Source organism: Channa argus, chromosome 9 (genome assembly GCF_033026475.1).
Source record: "Channa argus isolate prfri chromosome 9, Channa argus male v1.0, whole genome shotgun sequence".
NCBI classification, from domain to species: domain Eukaryota; kingdom Metazoa; phylum Chordata; class Actinopteri; order Anabantiformes; family Channidae; genus Channa; species Channa argus.
The window spans coordinates 9142154-9161872 of record NC_090205.1 but is presented as its reverse complement, the minus strand read 5'-3'; the positions used below and the strand labels follow the sequence as shown (position 1 = coordinate 9161872).

Here is a 19719-nt window from a genome sequence, read left to right as displayed (position 1 = left end):
TGGCTCTGATTCAGAGCAGCTCTGTCTTGGGACTTGAGAGATTTACTGAATTAATTTGTACATCTATTACTGTTACAACTCTTCCCTAATTAAACATTTTCATTTTAGAAACCTAAACCTGACTTCACATCGCAGCTGCAGATTTGGATACGAACAGACGAATCCAATTACCAACGTAATGTGGAATTGCAGCACATGTACAGTGTTTTCCTGACACTCCACTATAATGATGTATCTAATGGCCTCTGGTGTGCACTATGTGACAATAAGTATATTGATGCTGAGCAGGCTTTCTGCAGCTGATCCTCCCTCTAGTCTCTGCTACGTTAATCCCTCCCTACATGTATGTTCAATGATTTATGGTCATAATAACCCAAAAAGAGGATTAGGCTAATTAAACCACAGCGCTGCACTTGTAATGAACACATCGGGAGGGAATACACCGCCCCCACGTTTACAGCACACACACAAACACACACAGAGTGAAGTGTCTTCAGGGTGTCTTGCTTTTCCCCCAGTGAACGATCCTGCTTTAAAAAGCTCATCATTGGTTAGCATTGACTAGACTCTACAATAATCAGAAAAGTAAAGATGCTGCAGCTCGCTGTCATGCTACGAGAAAGATAGCTAGAAAGCTCTCTTCTGGATTAGATATAATAGAGCTACAGCTGTGGGGTGCTAGGTGCTGCCCTGGAACCTAATGCCATACTTAAAGCCATGGGATGGTCGCTGGGCTCATATAAGCCTGTACCACGCTGGATTAATGATGCCAAGGTTGCCACTATTAATACAGTGGAGGTCTGCAGGCTATGTACTCTAATCCTGGTGAACACCAAGGAGACTGCTAACAGTAGAAGATGAAGACCAGAGGCCACAAACTGCTCCGGATACTGTAAACGACACTGCGGTTAAAGTTGAATAATGCTAGCTTCAGGTGGTACAAGCCTTTGCAGGCCTCATGCTGCAGATAAGTGATGGATTCAACGTCAGTTGCAGGCTAAAAGATGTCCAGTTCAGGCGAAATTTTAAGTTGAAAACAGATTAATGGATTTCTAAGAATGCACAAATCTGTGGTACACCGGTTCCTGTCACTTTCAAAGTAGTGCTGTCGCTTTGAGCAACAACTGCAAAGCTCCAATGTGAGTAATATATAGTAAATATATTTTCATTGCAGTGCATAAAATCAGCTACTTATGTAATGTGAGTTACAGAGACAGAAAAAAGAACAACCTAAAAAGCAAATTGACAAAATTGTTGGTGTGTCTGCCAATGGTGGATACATCACACCAAAACCGTCCAGTCACAGCTTAACATGTACATTTTTGCCATTGTACATGGTGATGACACTGAGCAAACACAGACCAACACTTCACCTATGTCTTCGTTGTACCTGCAGTGACTAATGATAAAGTTACAACCCAAATTTCCCGGGTAGTAAAATCTCATAGCGCTGCACTGTGGTAACATCTGACATCTTTCAAACTCATGTAGCTCATCAGTACTTGACCAAATACTTTGATTTAATCTATTTATTTTGCACTCTTCTTTTATTTGAAATCTACTTTAGAGGTGCAATCTGTTAAAGAGTTGAAGCACATTTTTCCTTTTGCTGTAAATAAAAAAAAAAGACCCCATGCATAACATATGGAAGATCTCCTGCAATAAATTATTCAGAGAAATAAAACTAATGGCTCCTTAACAAGTACATGTTTTGCCATGACAAAAAAGTTTCAGGCTGAGTTAGGGTCACTCAGTACTCTTTAACACTGGTGTAAATCATCCATTCATCATAGCTGATGTGGCTGCCTCTTTAACAAAAGCTCGTCTCCACAAGCTAACACTACAGAAATCCCACAGCTACTGGACCCTCGACACACTTGCCTGGTGTGTGTTTTGTCTGAGGTTCACTGACAAGGCAGCTGTAGTTAGCATCTAAAGCTGCATGTCAGACCCAGTCGGACACGGCTGAATTCGCAAAGCCATTTACTACTAATCTATCAATCATCAGGCAGTTACTGAGGCAGGGCCTTTTGGCCCTGAGCTGGTATCAGGAGGAAATTAATAAATCTAAAGAAGCATCTGAAAAGCAAAAGAAGATGAGAGGTCTTAGCAGCAAGTGTTTCTGTGCAGATTTCCCCAGAAGCTTTTCTTGCTTCCCATCCATTTTGCATGTGGTCTGTTTTTCAGTGGCGACAAACACACACATCCGGCCTAAGGTCATGTGTCTCACATTTACACACTGAAACATTACAGCATGTAGCCTTAACTTAGCTGGCATATCTGTGTGCTGTCCTCCTGCACTGCTCTAAAACTGCAGGGCTCTGGGTCAGTTTCACACAAGCAATTTGTGAGCACTGACTAAACATAAATCACAAACAACGGCACCGTCACGTTTGACAAATTATTGCTTCTCGAGAGGTGCAGATACATTTGAAAGTCCTACAGGTTTCCTGCATGCTGCAGGTATACAAGGGCTATAAGTCCTGTAAATACCTACAAAGTACAGCTGAAAGTCAGGACTATGAACCCAAAGCAACAGTTTCACTTCAAAGTGCAGGACTGCAGAGCTGAAATCTTACTATAGACTGCTCATGCTGCAGGGAATTGTGAATTTACAGAAGGACTGACCTGTATGGGTCCTCTGATGTGCCTTCAGGTGGGAGCTCTTGGTGTAAACCTTTCTGCAGCCGTTAAACTGGCATCGGTGGACCCTCTTCTTGTTCTCCGGCACATCTCCACCCAGACTTCCTCCCCCCCCTTGCTCGCTGTCACTGAGGGCTGCTCCTCGGCTCGGCGGGGACGGTAATGCTCGTGCTGCCACCAGTTTAGCTGCGCCCAGTCCCACCTTCTTTGCCACCAGTTTAAGTGTTAATGTACCATCTGCAGTCGCAGTGAGTGTCTGTGTTGGTTTGATGAGGTGACGGCCGAGCTCTGGTGATGACGGCGGTGTTAGGGATGTAACAGCAGCGCTCAGCTGTGCGGCACTGACTCCTCCCAGGACTTGCTCCTTGGTTGTGAGGGTTTCAGTCCCTGCTTCTGCCTGGGTCATGCCAGGGTTGGGGATTTGGAGGATTTTGGCCTGGACCTTGGGCAAAGTTGCCAGTAGTGGAGGCGGACTGGGCTGATCAGGAAGGCTGGGGAGGAGGGGATCCATCAGATCCTCATCGCTGTCACCACCTTGCATGAAGGCCGGCGTTAAGAGACAGTCCAGCTCCTCGTCAAAGAGCTCTGACAGTCTCTTGGGCTCCGTTTGTAGATACCGCTCCAACTCTAGACACGTCTACATGAAACAAAAAGAGACAGCACAGCAGGGTCAGACAAACATACTTCACACCTGTTAGTGCAGGTCACTTCAGTCACGCCACCTACACATGCAGGCTGCTGCATCACTTTTTACTGGCCGTTAGTCACCAGGCTTAGCACAACTGTTATTTAGACTACGTTACTCCAGGCAGACCAGTAAAGCTGTGCTGCATCAGCTGAACATCAGCATTTCATTTGTGCTACAGCAAGCATGGATCACCGGGTATTTGACTAATGTCTGACAAATAACAGTCAATCAAATTCAAAGGGGTTTCACTGCTGCCGATACCATCATGTGCAGTTTGCTGCTGCACAAGACGTCTTTATAAACTCGCACGCCACATCACATCATTGCCTCCTGCCTTGTTGCAAGTATCTTTCTTGCCTGTTTAATATTTGAGGATTAGTTGTTGCTGCTGAGGCTTTAGTTTAAATCCTGCCTCTATGATATTGTCAGTGGCTTCTAAAACAACCTGCAGTACATGACTGTTCCAAAAATGACTTTCACGAACATTTCAGCATGATCTGCTGCCTTGTGTGGTTTGGGTTTGGTTAGGTTTTCGCGAATAAAAGAATTTGATGAAGGTTTGGGGGAAAATGTATTTATACGGGCAATACAACTAATGATCATAGGAACGGGGACAGCACTCCATCATGTCACACATCTTAAAGTATGCACACAACTATCCACCCCGAGACTTTTTGTTACGTTAATATCGAGGAAATTTATTGATTGTCAGGAAATTACAAACATCTATTGGTTAACCAATGCAGCGATTGTGCATTTTATTAGTTTCCCTCTGAGTTTTCAAAGAGCCTGTTTACTAGTCTATTTTCATTCCAACACGCAGTGCAGACCTGATATTTCACTGCAGCTGTTGACCATGACACCTGGCACACAGCAGTCCTGAGAGACGAGGGATTTAGTCTGTGATTGATTGCTGCTGCCTGGTCAAGCTCTCCGGAGCCCTGAACTGTGGACGCCTCGCCCGTTTCCCTCTGCTCACTCAAATCAACCAGCCATGGAAGTTATGTCGCAAGATAGAGGAACGAAGGAGAGCGAGATGATGGAGGGAAAGTCAAACAAAGAATTCAGAATTGTTTGTTCAGCTTTATCCAGATATATCAGAGGCATCTGTAATTTCTTTTTCAACAACTACATAGGTCCAGATTTGGCAGCAGAACACCACAGTTGTTGGTCAGCTGGTCAAGGGCATTTGCCTCCTTATCTCAAGGGATTTGTGCCAGAAACCTGTTGGTCACTAACCTACTTTTCTAACCTCAAAGTTCCTCTCTTAACTTTTACATTTTTGGTATCTCCTGCCTCCCCTCAGTTGAACTACCCGTTGCACTTTTGAGGTCTTCATGGGACCGTTTAGTCGCTCCTGTTCCTGCTTTGATCTCCCCCACCTGCAACACAGGTTTTTATTGAAATCCTGTCTGCCCTGTATCACAGGGAAGACGAGACACATGTAGCCACTATAGAAGATTATGATCTGAAGCGATAAAAGTGACATTTTCACAGCTGTCTGAGATAAAACATAAACAAAACTCAAGCCCTATTACACACTATTCGAAAAGGTTAAAAAGAGTTTGCACACAGATGCAAACCAGATGTTTAGAACAGTAGTGTCATCATTTCTAGAACAACATATGCATGACAATGTGTTGATCCCACACATTGTTTTTATTAAGGAAATAAAAATTTTTGCATGACAATGCCAACCACTGGTTTGACCACCAGTGATGTCAGGTTGAATTTTCTTCCCCAAATTCTGCTCCTCCTTCCTTGGAAAATGGGAGAGGTACATGGCTGCTGGCAAACATACAGAGAGTGCTGCAAGATGGTCGACTGGATGCTTTTACAGGAAGTTACGAGCATTTCAGGGGCTTATCGCAGGGACCAAAAGCTTCCCCTGACCTCAATCACTTAACCTTATTGTCACTGCCTAACCCTAATTTTGTCTTGAGGTCCAAGTTTAAAAGCATTAACAAACATCTACACCATCAACTAAAGCCATGCAAAGCTTTTAAAACATAAACTGAGGTAAACAGGTCCTGTGTTTGTAAAGGTTGTGTTTTTGTGACAGTTGTTGTTGAGAGGAGACAGGAGCCCAGCCCACAGCTCTGTAACCACCCACTCAGCACATTCTTGAACCTAACTGTCTCCATCACCGTCCTCCAGCTCCGTGCCTTTACTGCATCTACTCGGAAACCAAACTGCTCGGCTAAATGCTTTTGGCAGCTGACGGTTCTCATCCTGATCCTCAGGCTCTTTCCACTTCTGTCATCGGAGCCAATTACATCCACTATACAAATGTTTTTTTTTTTTTTTAAGCTGCGGCTGGTTGACTCTGTCCATTCAGACAGGCCAGGAACTGGAGCTTTACTCCGCTCACCCTCAGTGACGAGACAGACAAACCAGCACATGTAGTCTGAACATCTGTTGAGTGGTGATAAGCTGAACTTCGCTCTTCCCCTTTTTTCCCTCCTTTTCTTCTTCCCGTTAAAATAAAGCATTTTTCCTAAGGATGCACATTTGCATATGAATAAAAAGCAAAGATATGTTTTGGGAGGCTGCGCTGCCTCATAAAGAAAGCGATAAGCATTTATGTTAAAAAAAACAATGGCGATGCCCAGTAACAATGTCTTTTGTAAAGCTTCTGTTCAGGCTCTCGCTGTGATTTGTTAGCATGTGTATTCTTTCCAGCTATCGCCATGTGTAATACAATATCTAGTTAAGTATGCTAAAGGGGCTTTTAGATCTCTTTTTAAAATTAGATCAGTCACTGCTAATGTATCTGGAAACCAATACTGGAGATTATCAAACAGCTATCAGGTTATCTGTTATGGGTTTAAGTGCTTTATTTCAAGAGAGCTTGATAGTAGAAGGATGAGTTCAGTACATCATTCACTGATTACTTATGGACGGGGACAGGGCAGCTCTGTCTGCTGAAAATTATCAACAAAAGGGTAAAATAAATCTCACACAAGTTTTCTTAAATGATGATAAACAGAACAGGCACAAAGTGTGGTTATTTTACAGAGTTCTTAAATGTTGTATTTGACTGTTGGGTCTGTGTTGCATTAGTAGTCCATGAATTCATTGGTCCCCCTTCTGCTGCTTTTGGACACTATTCTTTTTCATTAAGATTGAAATTATGATGAAAAGTGAGTCTTGTCATATCAAAGTATTGTTTCCAGTTGTTCAGATGGGGTTTATAACATAATCCACTTTACAACAGAAGCTGGGAGGTACTGTAAAACCAACCAATCAGACGACAGGCTTAACACATGTTAAGATAAGGTATCATTACTTATCCATGTCATTGTAAAAAACAATGTTTAAGAGTAAAGTAAAATTTAAGTTTGTGCAAAACAAATACTTTACTTAGGTTAAAAAAAACCCAAATACTTAGGTTTAAAACAAATACTTACAATCAGTGGATTGTGCTCACAAACTGTTACAAGGTATAAAAGTCAGTAAAATAATATCAACAATCGTTATCCAGATAAAATATTCTCAACTCAGCGTTCACTTGAAGCTCTTACACATTTGAACTAAAGAAATTAAAAAGCACTTGTAAATCCTTACAATTTAAAATCTCAGGTATCAACCATCGTTTTGATTAATGCTGCACTTTGACAATGCAAAGTCATTTAAGCTGGGGTAATTTTGCTAACCTATAGACAGAGCAATGTTGTTCTAACTAAATTTGTGTGAAGATACATAATTCAAGAAATAGCAAGAATGCAAAGGTCATCCGGAGAGATACTTTCATATATAATTTATGCAGTTTTTACCCTGAATGTGTTTTCTGTTTTATTAATGTGAGTTGAATTTTTTCTTTTATCCCCAAACATTTGACATAACAAATATATTTCTCAAGATCTTTGCAAGAAAGCTAACAAAATAAGATTTTTCTTCACTTATATAAGATGTTATTCTATTCATCCTTCATCCGGTGCATATAGTTGTATATTTTTCTAATGTACTAGGCAGTTTGTGACATACATTATTCATAAGACACAGCTACATGACGTGAATATTACTTCTCTTTGATACAGAGAATACAGTCTGTTAGGGATTTCTAAAGCCATACTGTACCATTGTTTTCACTTGGACTACAATCAAAAATAGAAAGGTCTGTGTGTCTCCTGGCAAGGGCTGGACCGATGCTGAGGACTGTGGGAGGTGGGCGAGAAGGACAGAGGGTAGAGAGAGCCGCGGGCTTTGGAAGAGGCGCGAGCAGCAGCAATCAAACCCACGGCCGACAGTGAACGCACCGCCTCTGACATCACACATATGACCTTCTCCTTCGTCCCATTTCTCCTACACACCATGAATATCAGGTAACAATGACATGTAGAGCCTGCAGCGTGTTCATGTGTGTGCTTGCTGGCAAACAGCTCAGACTGATAGCATGTGTAGGGATCACCTCCTGTCTCCCTGCTCAGTCCCACACCATATGGAGAAAGGTCACATCGGATAACACACACAGCAGAACAGGCGGTAACACTTCTTCTCATCTCTGCCTTAAAAAATATTTTGTGAGCGTCTGCTGGAAAAACCTGTTGAATCATCAGTACAAACAATGACATACTGAGCTGAAGAAAACTTGCTCTGCTGATGTTAAATTGTAAAAGACTGTTCATATAACAAGTTTAGGACAAAAGTCAACTAGAGCCCAAGAAAACATCCAGTTAGAAAATGCTGCAGTGACATTAGCTGCAATTTTTGAGAAGAAATTTATTGAAAAGAAATTTAATGAAGGACTGAAAAAAGAAGTAATGCTGCATTGATATTGTGCTGGAGAAAATTCTGACTTGAGTTATTCCTAGACGACGAACCCTACAGCTGCCCCCTTCAAAAGGGTACATTGAACACCTAAGAAGTCAGATTCGGTATGGAAGTAAAAAAAATAAAAAATAAAAAAAATATATATAGTCTCTTCCAAAAGTATTGGAACATTTGACGGACAGGTGTTTATTGTTGCCCGGATGTCCTGTGAGGTTGACTTTCAAACAATCTAAATGACTAATCTCGCTTTTAGCCCTGAGTTTTATCCGTGGGTTGTAATGTATTTGTTGTTAAAATAAAGGGATTTATTAGACATGACAACCCTAGAGCTGTCTATGGGAAAAAAGTAAGCTATTTGAAATCTCAAACAACAGGCAAAGCCAATGCAATAATTGGTATAATGTACACAGAACAGCTAAGGAAAATAACAAAAGACACTGACAAAAGCATTGTGAGAGCTGTAAAGAAATAAACAAATGGTCTGGAACTTCATCACTAACAATCTCTCCAGAGCAGGAGTAAACTTATCAAAGTCCACCATTCAAAATACAGACGCCAAAAACACCTCATTAGGTGGTTGAAGGTTGAAGTCTGTAAGAAGAAAGCATCAACATGATTTAAACCATACAAGCCCATCTGTGAAGCAGGATGGCGGCAGTGTCATGGCTTCGGCTGCACGGCTGCCTCTAGAAGAGGCGCTATGATCTACAGTGATGATTTAACTAATGATGGTCACGGCAGGATGGACTCAGGGGTGTACAGAACCAAATACATTTGCAGAAAAATCCATCAGAAACAACTGGAAGTAGCTTCATCATGAAGCAAGACAATGGTTCAAACCACAATGTCAACTCAGCAAAAGACTTCATCAGAGGAAATCGCCGAACCATCATCACCCGCTAAAGAGGTGAGAACCCCCCGAAAACAAAGAACAACTAAAAGAGGCTACCGTAAGAGTAGAAAGCAAAAGAAATATTAAATAGTTTTTACTTTAGAAATGTCTGCTCCAATACTTTACTGAAGTTTGAATGACATCAAATTAATAAATTAAATTGTCAAACTCCAGCTGATATTATCTTTTGATCTTAGACCCAAATTTCTTATGTGTACAGCAAAAACAAATTAGGCTGGCTGTTCCAATACATTTGGAGGGTACCGTAAAAAGCAACCTGTGTCCTAGAAATTACATTTATATGAAACTAAACTGCAAAAGCAAATATGTTTCTTAGGAAACATATCCACTATATTGCTCGTTTTATTGATGTAATATGTTGTTAATTTACAAACTTGACTAAAAACCAGGTATTTGTTCTCGCCACCAATGGGAACCGTTAATCTCGTGAGCCACCATTTCAGTTTTTCTTGGTTACAGTCTGTATGATTAGCTGTGAAAGTGGCATAAGGAGCAGTGTTTTATTCAAGAATATCATAATTAATTACTATGAATATGTTAAAACTTATTTTCACTCACCGATATCCTCTCCATGGGGATTATAGTGGACCTTTATCTACACTACAGCACTACAAGAAAAGTTCTATTATGTGTGTTTTTGGGGGCTCTGACTATTTGCTGCAACTTCTATTGGAGTGGAAGAAAACAGCAAGAAATGAGGACTAATAGACCATCTACTGGTTTGTATATTTCTCAGAGTATCGGTGCGATTGTGTGATTTCCATGTTCATTGTTCAGAGGTCAAGGTGAAACAAGGACACTGCTGAAGGAAACGTGTACCACAGCCTTGTTGACCATAGCGTCTGAAATCTCTGAATGTGCACTGTTATGCAGTGAATCCACATATTATGTGAAGGTATAATCAGTTAAAATTGTCTGTGATCGGTTTGTGGATATTTCCTGGGAACATCTACATAATGATTCACATCTAGAGACAAAAAACAATGGAAAAATTCTGTCTTTCCCTCTTCCATCCACAGTTCCCTCAATGAATGTTTTTCCCCTCCATGCTTGAGTGTTTGATTTAATATCTCGTCTAAAATAGCTACCAGTGACGTGCAGGTCCTCCCTGTGTGTGTGTGTGCGTGTGTGTGTGTTCTCAGCCTGCTGAGGTCCATTAATAATAAATGCAAAGAGCAGAGGGCTCTGGATGGAAGTGCTAAGAGCTTTTGACAGACAAAGGATCATCGAGGACAGAGCTCAGCAAACAGACTGAAGTGGATTCAGCAGGAGAAGCTCCATCTGTGTTTACATGTGCACAGTGCACATGTGATTATTACCAACGTTTCCATTAGTACATTGGTGAAATTAAGCCATTTACATGACGCTGTAAAGTGACACTTACTGTGCGGTTATTGCCGCATAAATGAGTGACTGAGCAACATGAGAACCGACAGATCTGCTGCTAAGACATTTCTGATTCCACAAAGTCTTGAAACATTCAGAAGTGACGCAACTCTGTGTTGGACAGTTAGTGAATTTTCTGATAACAATGTGACTTTGGCGACTTCACAACTTTATTACCTATGAGAAATTAGGCACTTTTGCTTTTGCAATTTCTTGATTCTGGATGGATTTGTTTTTATTACAGTTTTCGAACCAGTTTAAGAATAAATGTTACAACCTCATTCATGTGACCATATTCTCATTTTATTTGTGGAGAAATTAAATTTTTAGGAGAATGGGTTGTTCTTTTTAGATACTTTTAAAATAAAATGATTATCTACTCACAAGCCTCGTTCAAATGTCTTAGACTCCTAAAAAAATGTCTACAGATAGAGGAATCGTTGCCAAAAGTGACTTGCAGCAACATTATCGTTCCTACTATAGAGTCAAACCCTAAATAATTCTTTAAATTGTTCTCATCATTCTCTGTGTATTGCCAGCCTGCCTGCACCATAACAAATACTGTACATGTGGACGTCAGATACAGACTTAGAAGAAGACAACAGTTTTTCATGCCCATGAAATTGCGATACAACAGTGATATAAAATATGTGCATCACAGAAACAGATCAGTCCAGAAAACTAGTCGGAAAATGAAAAGACCAGCACCTGCTCAGTGTCCAAGCCTGACAAGTTTAGTAGTAGCCCCTGGATTTTTGTTTCTGATTGCTGCAGCTACAGCCTCACACTGAGTAACACAAGTTGAGAGACAAATTGTCAGGACATAAAGTCAATTGCCGTATATAAACCAATGCTTCTGCAGTGAAATCAAAAGCGTACTCAGCCAATATGTCCACTGCACTATAAGACAGCATGCATGCACGATTACACAGTGGTTAATGAGGTGCCATGTAGAGATTTGCACTGAACTCATTATAGACACACAGAACAATCCACTGGCTGATGTTTGGAGCTATTTTGTGGTAATGCAAGCCAATCACTTGTATAAAGTGTATATTTGATTTGTACATAATTGGTAAATAAAGCAATAAAAACTAGACCCATTTAGCCACACGTTACTTCCATGTGAACGCACAGGCCTCTGTAAACAGCATTAACATTTCTGTTTCTACTTGTTACAGCCATGAAATCCCACAAATGAAGAGTACACCACTTCAGTGCACGCTCCCCACATTATTTTATTTATTTTAAATCACCGTGCACCAGTTGTTTTCACACAAGCCTCACTGGTGAAGACAGAAAGATGACGCTCCAGTACGAGGAATCACTCTCCCCTCACACTACTGTATAGAGCCCCATTGTGGGGATCTCATCTCCTTGAATCTAATCCTTTGAGTTTGTTTCTGTGGCTCTCTATCAGTGTTTGTATTAGTGTATGTTTATTTTCTCTCCACATTATACAGCTTTTGGCTTCAAATTATGTTTTTCTCTTTGCCTTCTCGTACAAAGAGATCCTAATTAAAGTGCTTTGGCTTCTATAAACTGCTCTTTGAAGCTCTACCTCTTGATGGATCTCGCTCTCTCCACACAGCGGGCTCTGATGGCTAATTAGCCACTCAAAAGAAAAGGCAAAAAGAGGCTCTTTATTCAACTAATTCGTCGATGCGGCTGTGTACACGGCGGATGTGTGTGTTTGTAAGAGTGAGAAGAGAATAATGACTTTTAACTGATGTGTGTGAATATGTAATGCCTCATGCTCGGGCGTATGTACAATATCAAACGGGTGCCATTGGCGGCGAGCTGCTTCCTTTATGTCTGAGCGAGCATCAGTGCTGCAGAGTGAGTGTGTGCTTTGTCAGAGACTGAAGTGCAGTTTGTATGAAGCTGCCTGTGAAGGGCTGTTTGAGTTACTGCATCAGTGTCTGCAAGGATTCACACTAACTTACACCAGCAACCTGATCAAAATAGCTCAAAGTAGATACAGTAATACTCATTTAAACTCGCTTATACTGCAATCATTTTCTTCTTATCCAATTCAGCCTTGGAGCTCACATTCAAGATGTTTCTGCCTCTAATGTTTCAAGAATAATCATGCATTGATATAGAAAACTGTATTTCATGATGAACAGAAACATATCTCTTGACTTTAATGAGGCAAAGCGGTAAAGGCTTGTGGCAGCAGTTCGATGGGTGCTAAAATGAGTGATGGATGGCCAATAACTCTCCAACTATTGGGATGTAGACAACATATAGTGTGGTCCGGGTTTGACTTACTACACACAAACAGTCAAAAACAGCTTAAAGCTATAAGTTTGATTGCAACTCACAGACGACACAACACGATGCAGTGACAGAGGTGACACTGTGTTTGTGCGAACACCTGTGATTGCTGTCAGGTATCCCCTAACCCCAGCTGTAGCTGAAAACGCAGCATGACACACACACACACACACACACACACACACACACACACACACACACACACACACACAAGCATCTTTTGGGCTCTGAGATTAAATTGTGACGAGACCTGAGGCGAGGAGGCAACATCACCTCAGTTTTCGATCTCAGAGTAGTTTAGAGAAGAAAAAATAAAGGATCACTGTCAGCATGCAACAAAATAATTAATAATAATGAATCTATCAGTATTTTTTTCAATGAACAAATACTTTTCTAAAACAAATCGCAGATAAATAAAAGTTGACCACATTTCTATGTGTTTTGCTATATTTTTTAAGACCCCTTTTACACAAGAAGGTAATTCAGAATACAAATTATTTAATATTTAATTTGCTAATAATGACTCGTTGCCTTAGCAACAATTAAACATCATGCCTATGAACTACTTTTGAAATGTGTTTAATTGTATATTGGACATTCGTACAGTACAGTTCATGTCTGAGGATGTTTACAACCAACATTTTCAAGTAAAGCATTGTGCAAATGATAACGGCGCGAGTGACAAGTAGCACCGGAAAGCAGGTAACTCAGCACTTTTAATCTTAAAATAACGCAGAGAGCGAGCAACAGGGACCAGTTTGACAGCTGAGAGCCAATTAGAAAGCACTGAGCTCCAGCAACAAAGAAAGATGATTAGCCAATGAGAGCGAGAGGACAGGAGTGAGTGAGTGCATGCTTTTATTGCTCATGTTGGAGCTCTCAAACAGACACACACACACACACACACACACACACACACACACACACACACACACACACACACACACACACTCACCTCCGACCTCTAGCTTCAGCCAATGAAATTTTAATCAACAGTCTCTGATGGAAGAGAGCACTCAGACTCTCCAGCTGTGTAACTGCTCTCTCTCTCTCTCTTTCCATCTTCTCTCTATTCTCTTCATCTTTTCATGCCTTTGAGCAGCCTCCCCCACCACACCCCGTGCCCCACCTCCTCCCCCTCCCTCTCACCTCGACAAACACCTCCTCTCTCCTCTTCTCTCCATTGCACACATTTCACTTCCTCCTTCTCCATTCACAAAGCAAAGGTCACCTGCATGGTCCTGTTTCTCCTTCCCTCCATCCTCTTCTCCTTTGTCATTCACATTTGTTTATTCCATTTTACCCTCTCCTCTTCCTTGTTTCCTTGTCTGCATGAAAAATGTTCAATCACAGTTAAATAAAAATGAAAAGGAAACATTAATTGGAGAAGCAATCAAATATTAACCTACACACACAGTAATGATCATGCAGCCATTCTACACACACCTGCACTTATAGGTTCATACGAAAATATTCCTGCATGTAAAGTCAGTAAACAATAACACTGCAGTATTGTGCAGCTTATTGTAAACACTGTAGACATGATTCAAAAAAATGTGTCCCAACAGTTTCTCCTCCTCGACAACTGTCACAAGAGACTTTAGCCAGAACAAACTCACCCATCGTCTGTCTATCTCCCTCTTTCTCTCTATCTCCAACACACACACACACACACACACACACACACACACACACCATTTTCACTGTCCACGGTTATTAAATACAAGGACATAAAATTAATTAACAGCTTAATCACTCATGCACACATGCTCACACACAGAGCTCTAAAAGGACAAAGCAGGTATGGCCTTTTAATTGGAAGAATAATTTAATACTGCTTAACCAGGCTTATGACCATTCTCTCTCTCTTTGTCCCTCTCGCTCTGTGTGTGTGTGTGTGTGTGTGTGTGTGTGTGTGTGTGTGTGTGTGTGTGTGAGTGTCCCATAGCTATTTCATTAATTGGCCGAGATGGAAGGATTGAAATCTGTGACAGAATCATCTGTTCCTCTGTCTGTTGTGCTTTCTGTTAATGGAGCTACTCTCTCTGTCTGTCTCTCGCTCTCTCTGTCTGCAGGTCATTTGTCATGTCGGACGGCCTGTCCTCCACCATGAGGCATTTGTCTAGGGTGGAAAAATTATGGGCTTGCTGTCCCCATGTCATATACAGACAGTGAACACACATATACATAAACGCAGATGGAGACAATGTCTAACCTTTAAGTCAAATTATACATGAATGAATATTTCTTTGAACACATCAGTGTCTTTTTATTGAATTTTTACGATTTCCTGTCAATTTTGTTTTTAATAAAAAACTAAATGGCTCTTAAAATATAAAAACACAACTGCAATTTTTTTTTTTACAAATATTCTGTAAACACTGGTGGTCGGAATTATCTGGTTCCTCATCCAAACCAAATTTAGTTTTTCTCCTGTGTCTCTTAAACTGCCTAAGATTTTCAGGCTCATGACATTAAATCTTTTGCTTGGGAGAACTGTAATATTTCTACACATTTTCCTTTCGCCCAGCTACTGTACTGTACATTCTGCTTGTCCGAACATTCTTACATTTATGAACAATTGTCAAAAGTCCCCTACATGGTTACAGTGTATGTGAGATACTTGACGCGCTGAGTGGGTTTTACTCTGAGTGCTTTTGTTCACTAGCATTCACACCACGGTTTGAGAGCCACAGACTAAACGTGAACGTTGAACGTTTGACTTTGGGCAAATCATTGACTCTGAAACTTAAATGAGAGTTAATGTGAGAGGTAAAGAGACACTTCAGCCAAGTGATTCGATAAAAGCTGGTAGTTTTCCCGACAGAGGACAAAGGATGACATGAACAGAGATGACATGATGATGCACAGATCAGATGAAACACCTCATGGAGTTGGCTTGTAATTCACTCACTCACTGCTTGTTGCAGGTTGCAGAGCCCCTGCAGTGGTGGGTTTTTCTGTCACTATCATATCAACCTGCACCACTTATTGTAGCTGATAGTAAATTAGGAAAGAAAGCAACACTTTACACCTGCAGATGTAACACACATTCTGTGTCTGAGACCCTTGTAATGTGTTGATAGATTATAACAACAACAACAAAAAAAACTTGTTTAATGTGTTATTAAATTTGAATACCGTTACAGCAGCAGATGTCCAATTATCTGAAAACTCCAGCTCTAGTGTCTGTGATGGGGCACAGCCTCTTCAACAAGGAGATGTCATTTTGCTCTGCATGTACCATAAAAAAGAGACGAGAAACTGCACTACCTGGTTCATTCTTTCCCCAAACTAAAAATACACTCTACTGACTTTTCCTGCCGCAACAACTCTCTGAGGGAAACAACAGTAACACAACAGAGAGTTTGGAGTTGGGAGTGTTTCTGTGTAAAACAGAGAGCAGCATATGCCGAGAAGTGTGAGAAAGGTGTCTCTCTTTAAAAGTATCTCTCTTTATGTTTTATCTCTAGTACACAACATTAGCGAAGAATCAAGGGTTTACAGAGGCTGATCTTGTGGTACCATAATCCACTGATGAAAGCTAGAGCATTTCTAAACTTGCTGTGGCACTTAAAAATTGTCCAGCCATTAATTATGTTGCCACTGCTTCTTGTGATTTTGGCAAATCCATCTGTAAAGTGGCTGCATGCTGTATGGGGCCCCTGGCATGAATGAATGGATAATGGATGGATTAATGTAGCCATAAGGCCAGTGACTCAATGAGACAAACAAATTAGCAATAAAAAAAGCACCTTAAATCCAGATTTCAGAACAAATCTCACATGACAATTCACTCACACACGTGCAACTCTTTTCTGGAGAGTTGCATTGAACCTTACGAGCCTAAGCAACTGGCAGACAAAATGCCAATCCCACTGAATTCTGAAACGTCCCTCCTTTTATACTTTAAATCACTTTCAGATGTAACAGGAATCATGCCAGACAGATCAGAACATTCATTAATTTCAGTGGATGTGCATGTGCTTCTGAGAAGTGGTAAACTCTGTATCTGTGCTGCTGAGCTATTAGCTCTGTTTCACCACCCAATTTTAAAACCAAGACCTTGGGGTGGTTGGCCTGAGTTGCACTCAAGTGTACCAGCACTGTTCAGATCTCTCTAATTGAATTGAACAAAATAAGAAAACAAACCTGACTCTCATTTAACTAAAATGCTCAATTTATGTCCTTTTAGATCAGTGCTTACTGTAAGTCCTTGGTTTAACTTGTGTTGACATTCAAGTGACCAACTTCATCACTGCAGGTCTGATCCTTGTCATTTTATATGAAACACCCAAGGGCACAATCACCAGGACATTTTTTAAAATGAAAGGACATTTGGACACACCGGCGGTCAGCTGTGTAAAAGGTAATAAAGAAAGTGATAAGATGTTTCCATAGGGAACTTTTGCTTTCATAAAAATAATGTCAAACTTTATTATTCAGTCTGACACACTGAGGTCTGGAGGATTCCTGTGTGACTATTAAAGTTGATATTAGTCACTGTCCAGTTGGTCGCTTATGTGCACCTTTTATATGATGAATGTGATGTTTAGTTGACAGCAGGTTTATCTTGTAGCTGTTCAGTCTGTCTACACACTGATCACAATGACACAATCAAAATAGTGTAGCTCAGGACAATATCAAACAGAACAGATGTAACCATGTCTACAGCTAATAAGCTTGGATCTCTCTCTCACACACACACACACTCTGACATCCCCTATCAGGCCTCTCTCCCCTCTCTCCCTTCCTAATTGACCATGAAAGTACCCCATAAATCGAGTTACTGCATTGTGCCTGTCTACTCATATAAAAGTGCTTTAATGGTTTTGCTTGGAGCTCTGTTGGGAACATTAGGCAGAACTCTCCACATTCATTAGCCCATTAGCCTGTTTCAATATTGACACAGTCTCATTTGTCCCCTCCCCTGTCCGTCAGGGCCGAGACACTCTGGGACCAGGTCTGAAATCTGCCCTCTACTTAATCGGTACTGTTCCACCATTTGCTAACTTGTTCAACGTTATCACTTTGGTAACGGTCTTGAAGCCAAATATTAGTGCAGCACAAAATGGAAGCAAGTCAGCGTGTATTTGTACCAGTTAGGCTACTTGGCACAATTTCCATGTGGTTCTCCTTTTAAACCTGAGGTGAGTATAACGAACATTTACAGTGCTGTTTTTATAAAGCTTTATTCACGATTACTGACAAATAAACTGCTGATTGTTAAAGGTCTAATGTCCCCGAAATGGCACAGACATCAGTCTTCATCCACACGATAGTTAGATGGATCCATAAAACTAAGACCTCTTCAGTTTTAATATTTGGTTCGATTTAAGCACCATGTTAATTAGGTGTTTAAGGAGATGCACAGTATACTTCTCCCGTGTCTCCTTATGTTTTATCCATAGCATATTTTTACATACATTGCATATTACAATGGCCCCGAGAGCTCAATGCAACTTCAGAAAATACAAAAAAAAACACAAGCAATGTAACAAAACAGCTTCAACAATATCACACCGCATGGACGGCATTAGGCAAAAACCAGAGAAAACACAACTAAACAGATATGAGAAAGAGAAAAAAAATGATTCTATATGTAAGTCAGGCCTTTAGAGGGTGTGGGACGATTTTACAGACACAACCTGGACTTGCTTGTCATGGCTTAAGTGACACATTAAAGGATAACACTAATCATTTTCTAAATTAATTATACTTATCACAATCAAACTGTCTGTGTCGTTTCGTGCAGAACCCTGCAACATTTCTTGACTTGAATACAGTGGATATTTAATAAAAGAGTTGTTTGTGGACTGAAACCATTGAGAAATAAATGTAAATAATTCAGTGCACCAAAAACAAAGCCAGCATTTTAACCTCTGCTGCATACTGAATGGCTCACATGGATTTTACGTTTCTTTTAATATAAAAAGTCAAAACTCAGAGAATAAAGCTGCTGCCACCTGAGACAATCTTGCAGACTTTCATTTATTACATTACATACTGCACAACATGCACATCAAATAAACACTGAAACAAAAATAGTGTCCATTAATATACAGTAATGTCTGTATCCAGCAGCTATGCTGTACAGCACTGCACTGAACCCAGTGAACCCACTGAAGGAGAACATTATGTTAATGCTGAGATATGGGACTGCATTGCTGCCAACGAGCCAGAGAGGTAGCACGCATGTGAATGTACGTGCACACGGCGACGCACTCTTCACACTCACACAGTATATCTCCCATCCAAATCCGCAGGAGGGGGTTCTGGCTTTATTTAGGTATTTGAAAGACATACCGCAGTGCATGCATGGCAGCTGGTCCAATCATGATAAGTATGCAAATTCACATTTGATTACTTTTATACTTGTGCTTTCTGGAGTGAGGTGAGTTTTACTTCAGTATCAGCTGCTGTCAGCAGGTAGCACTGCTTTGAATCCTGCTTTAGAAAATGCTGATATTACTGCTGCATTTTCTACAGCGTGTGACAATTTGACAGGCCATCTATAACTCAGCACGTGTGTATGATTTAGCAGAAGTATGTGTAAGGTCAGTCACGCTGTGCTGAGCGTGGCCTTTACCATGCTGCTGCCCTGTGGAGGGTCCTAGAGAGCGGCTTACATTGTGTGACCGAGTTCATGGACATTTTTATGTCATGTTTGTGTCACGGAAAAGAAGTTAAAGCATCAGGTTTCTCTGCCCGCAGGCGCCGTCAGAGGGCAGACCCAGCTTTACATATAACAAAGCCTCACACTGTAATGCTAATTCTATGGCTGTGGCGTCCTGCTGCTCACAGTCTTGCTGACTTTGTGGAGGCCAGGTTCACGTGCATAAGCAATTTAAGTACCCGTGGGATTGGTACCCTTCATCTGGATTAAACGGGCACATGCAGATTTATGAGTAGTAGCTCATATGGTTGGAATCAACAACTACGCCTCCAGAGCAAACAGATTTTCAAAATTATTTGAATAAAATGTTATTTTTGTGGAAATACACAGGATTAGTTTATAGCTGCACAAGTGGAAAGC

General features: G+C 40.8%; 1 protein-coding gene across 1 annotated transcript in view; it reads right to left on the bottom strand.

Annotated features, from left to right (window-relative positions):
* Positions 1-19719, bottom strand: part of klf7b (Kruppel like factor 7b) — a 59940-nt gene that overhangs the window by 22440 nt on the left and 17781 nt on the right. The window contains exon 2 of the mRNA XM_067516154.1: positions 2629-3280. Within this exon, the coding sequence (XP_067372255.1) occupies positions 2629-3280 (652 nt within the window). The remainder of the gene's footprint in view (positions 1-2628; positions 3281-19719) is intronic.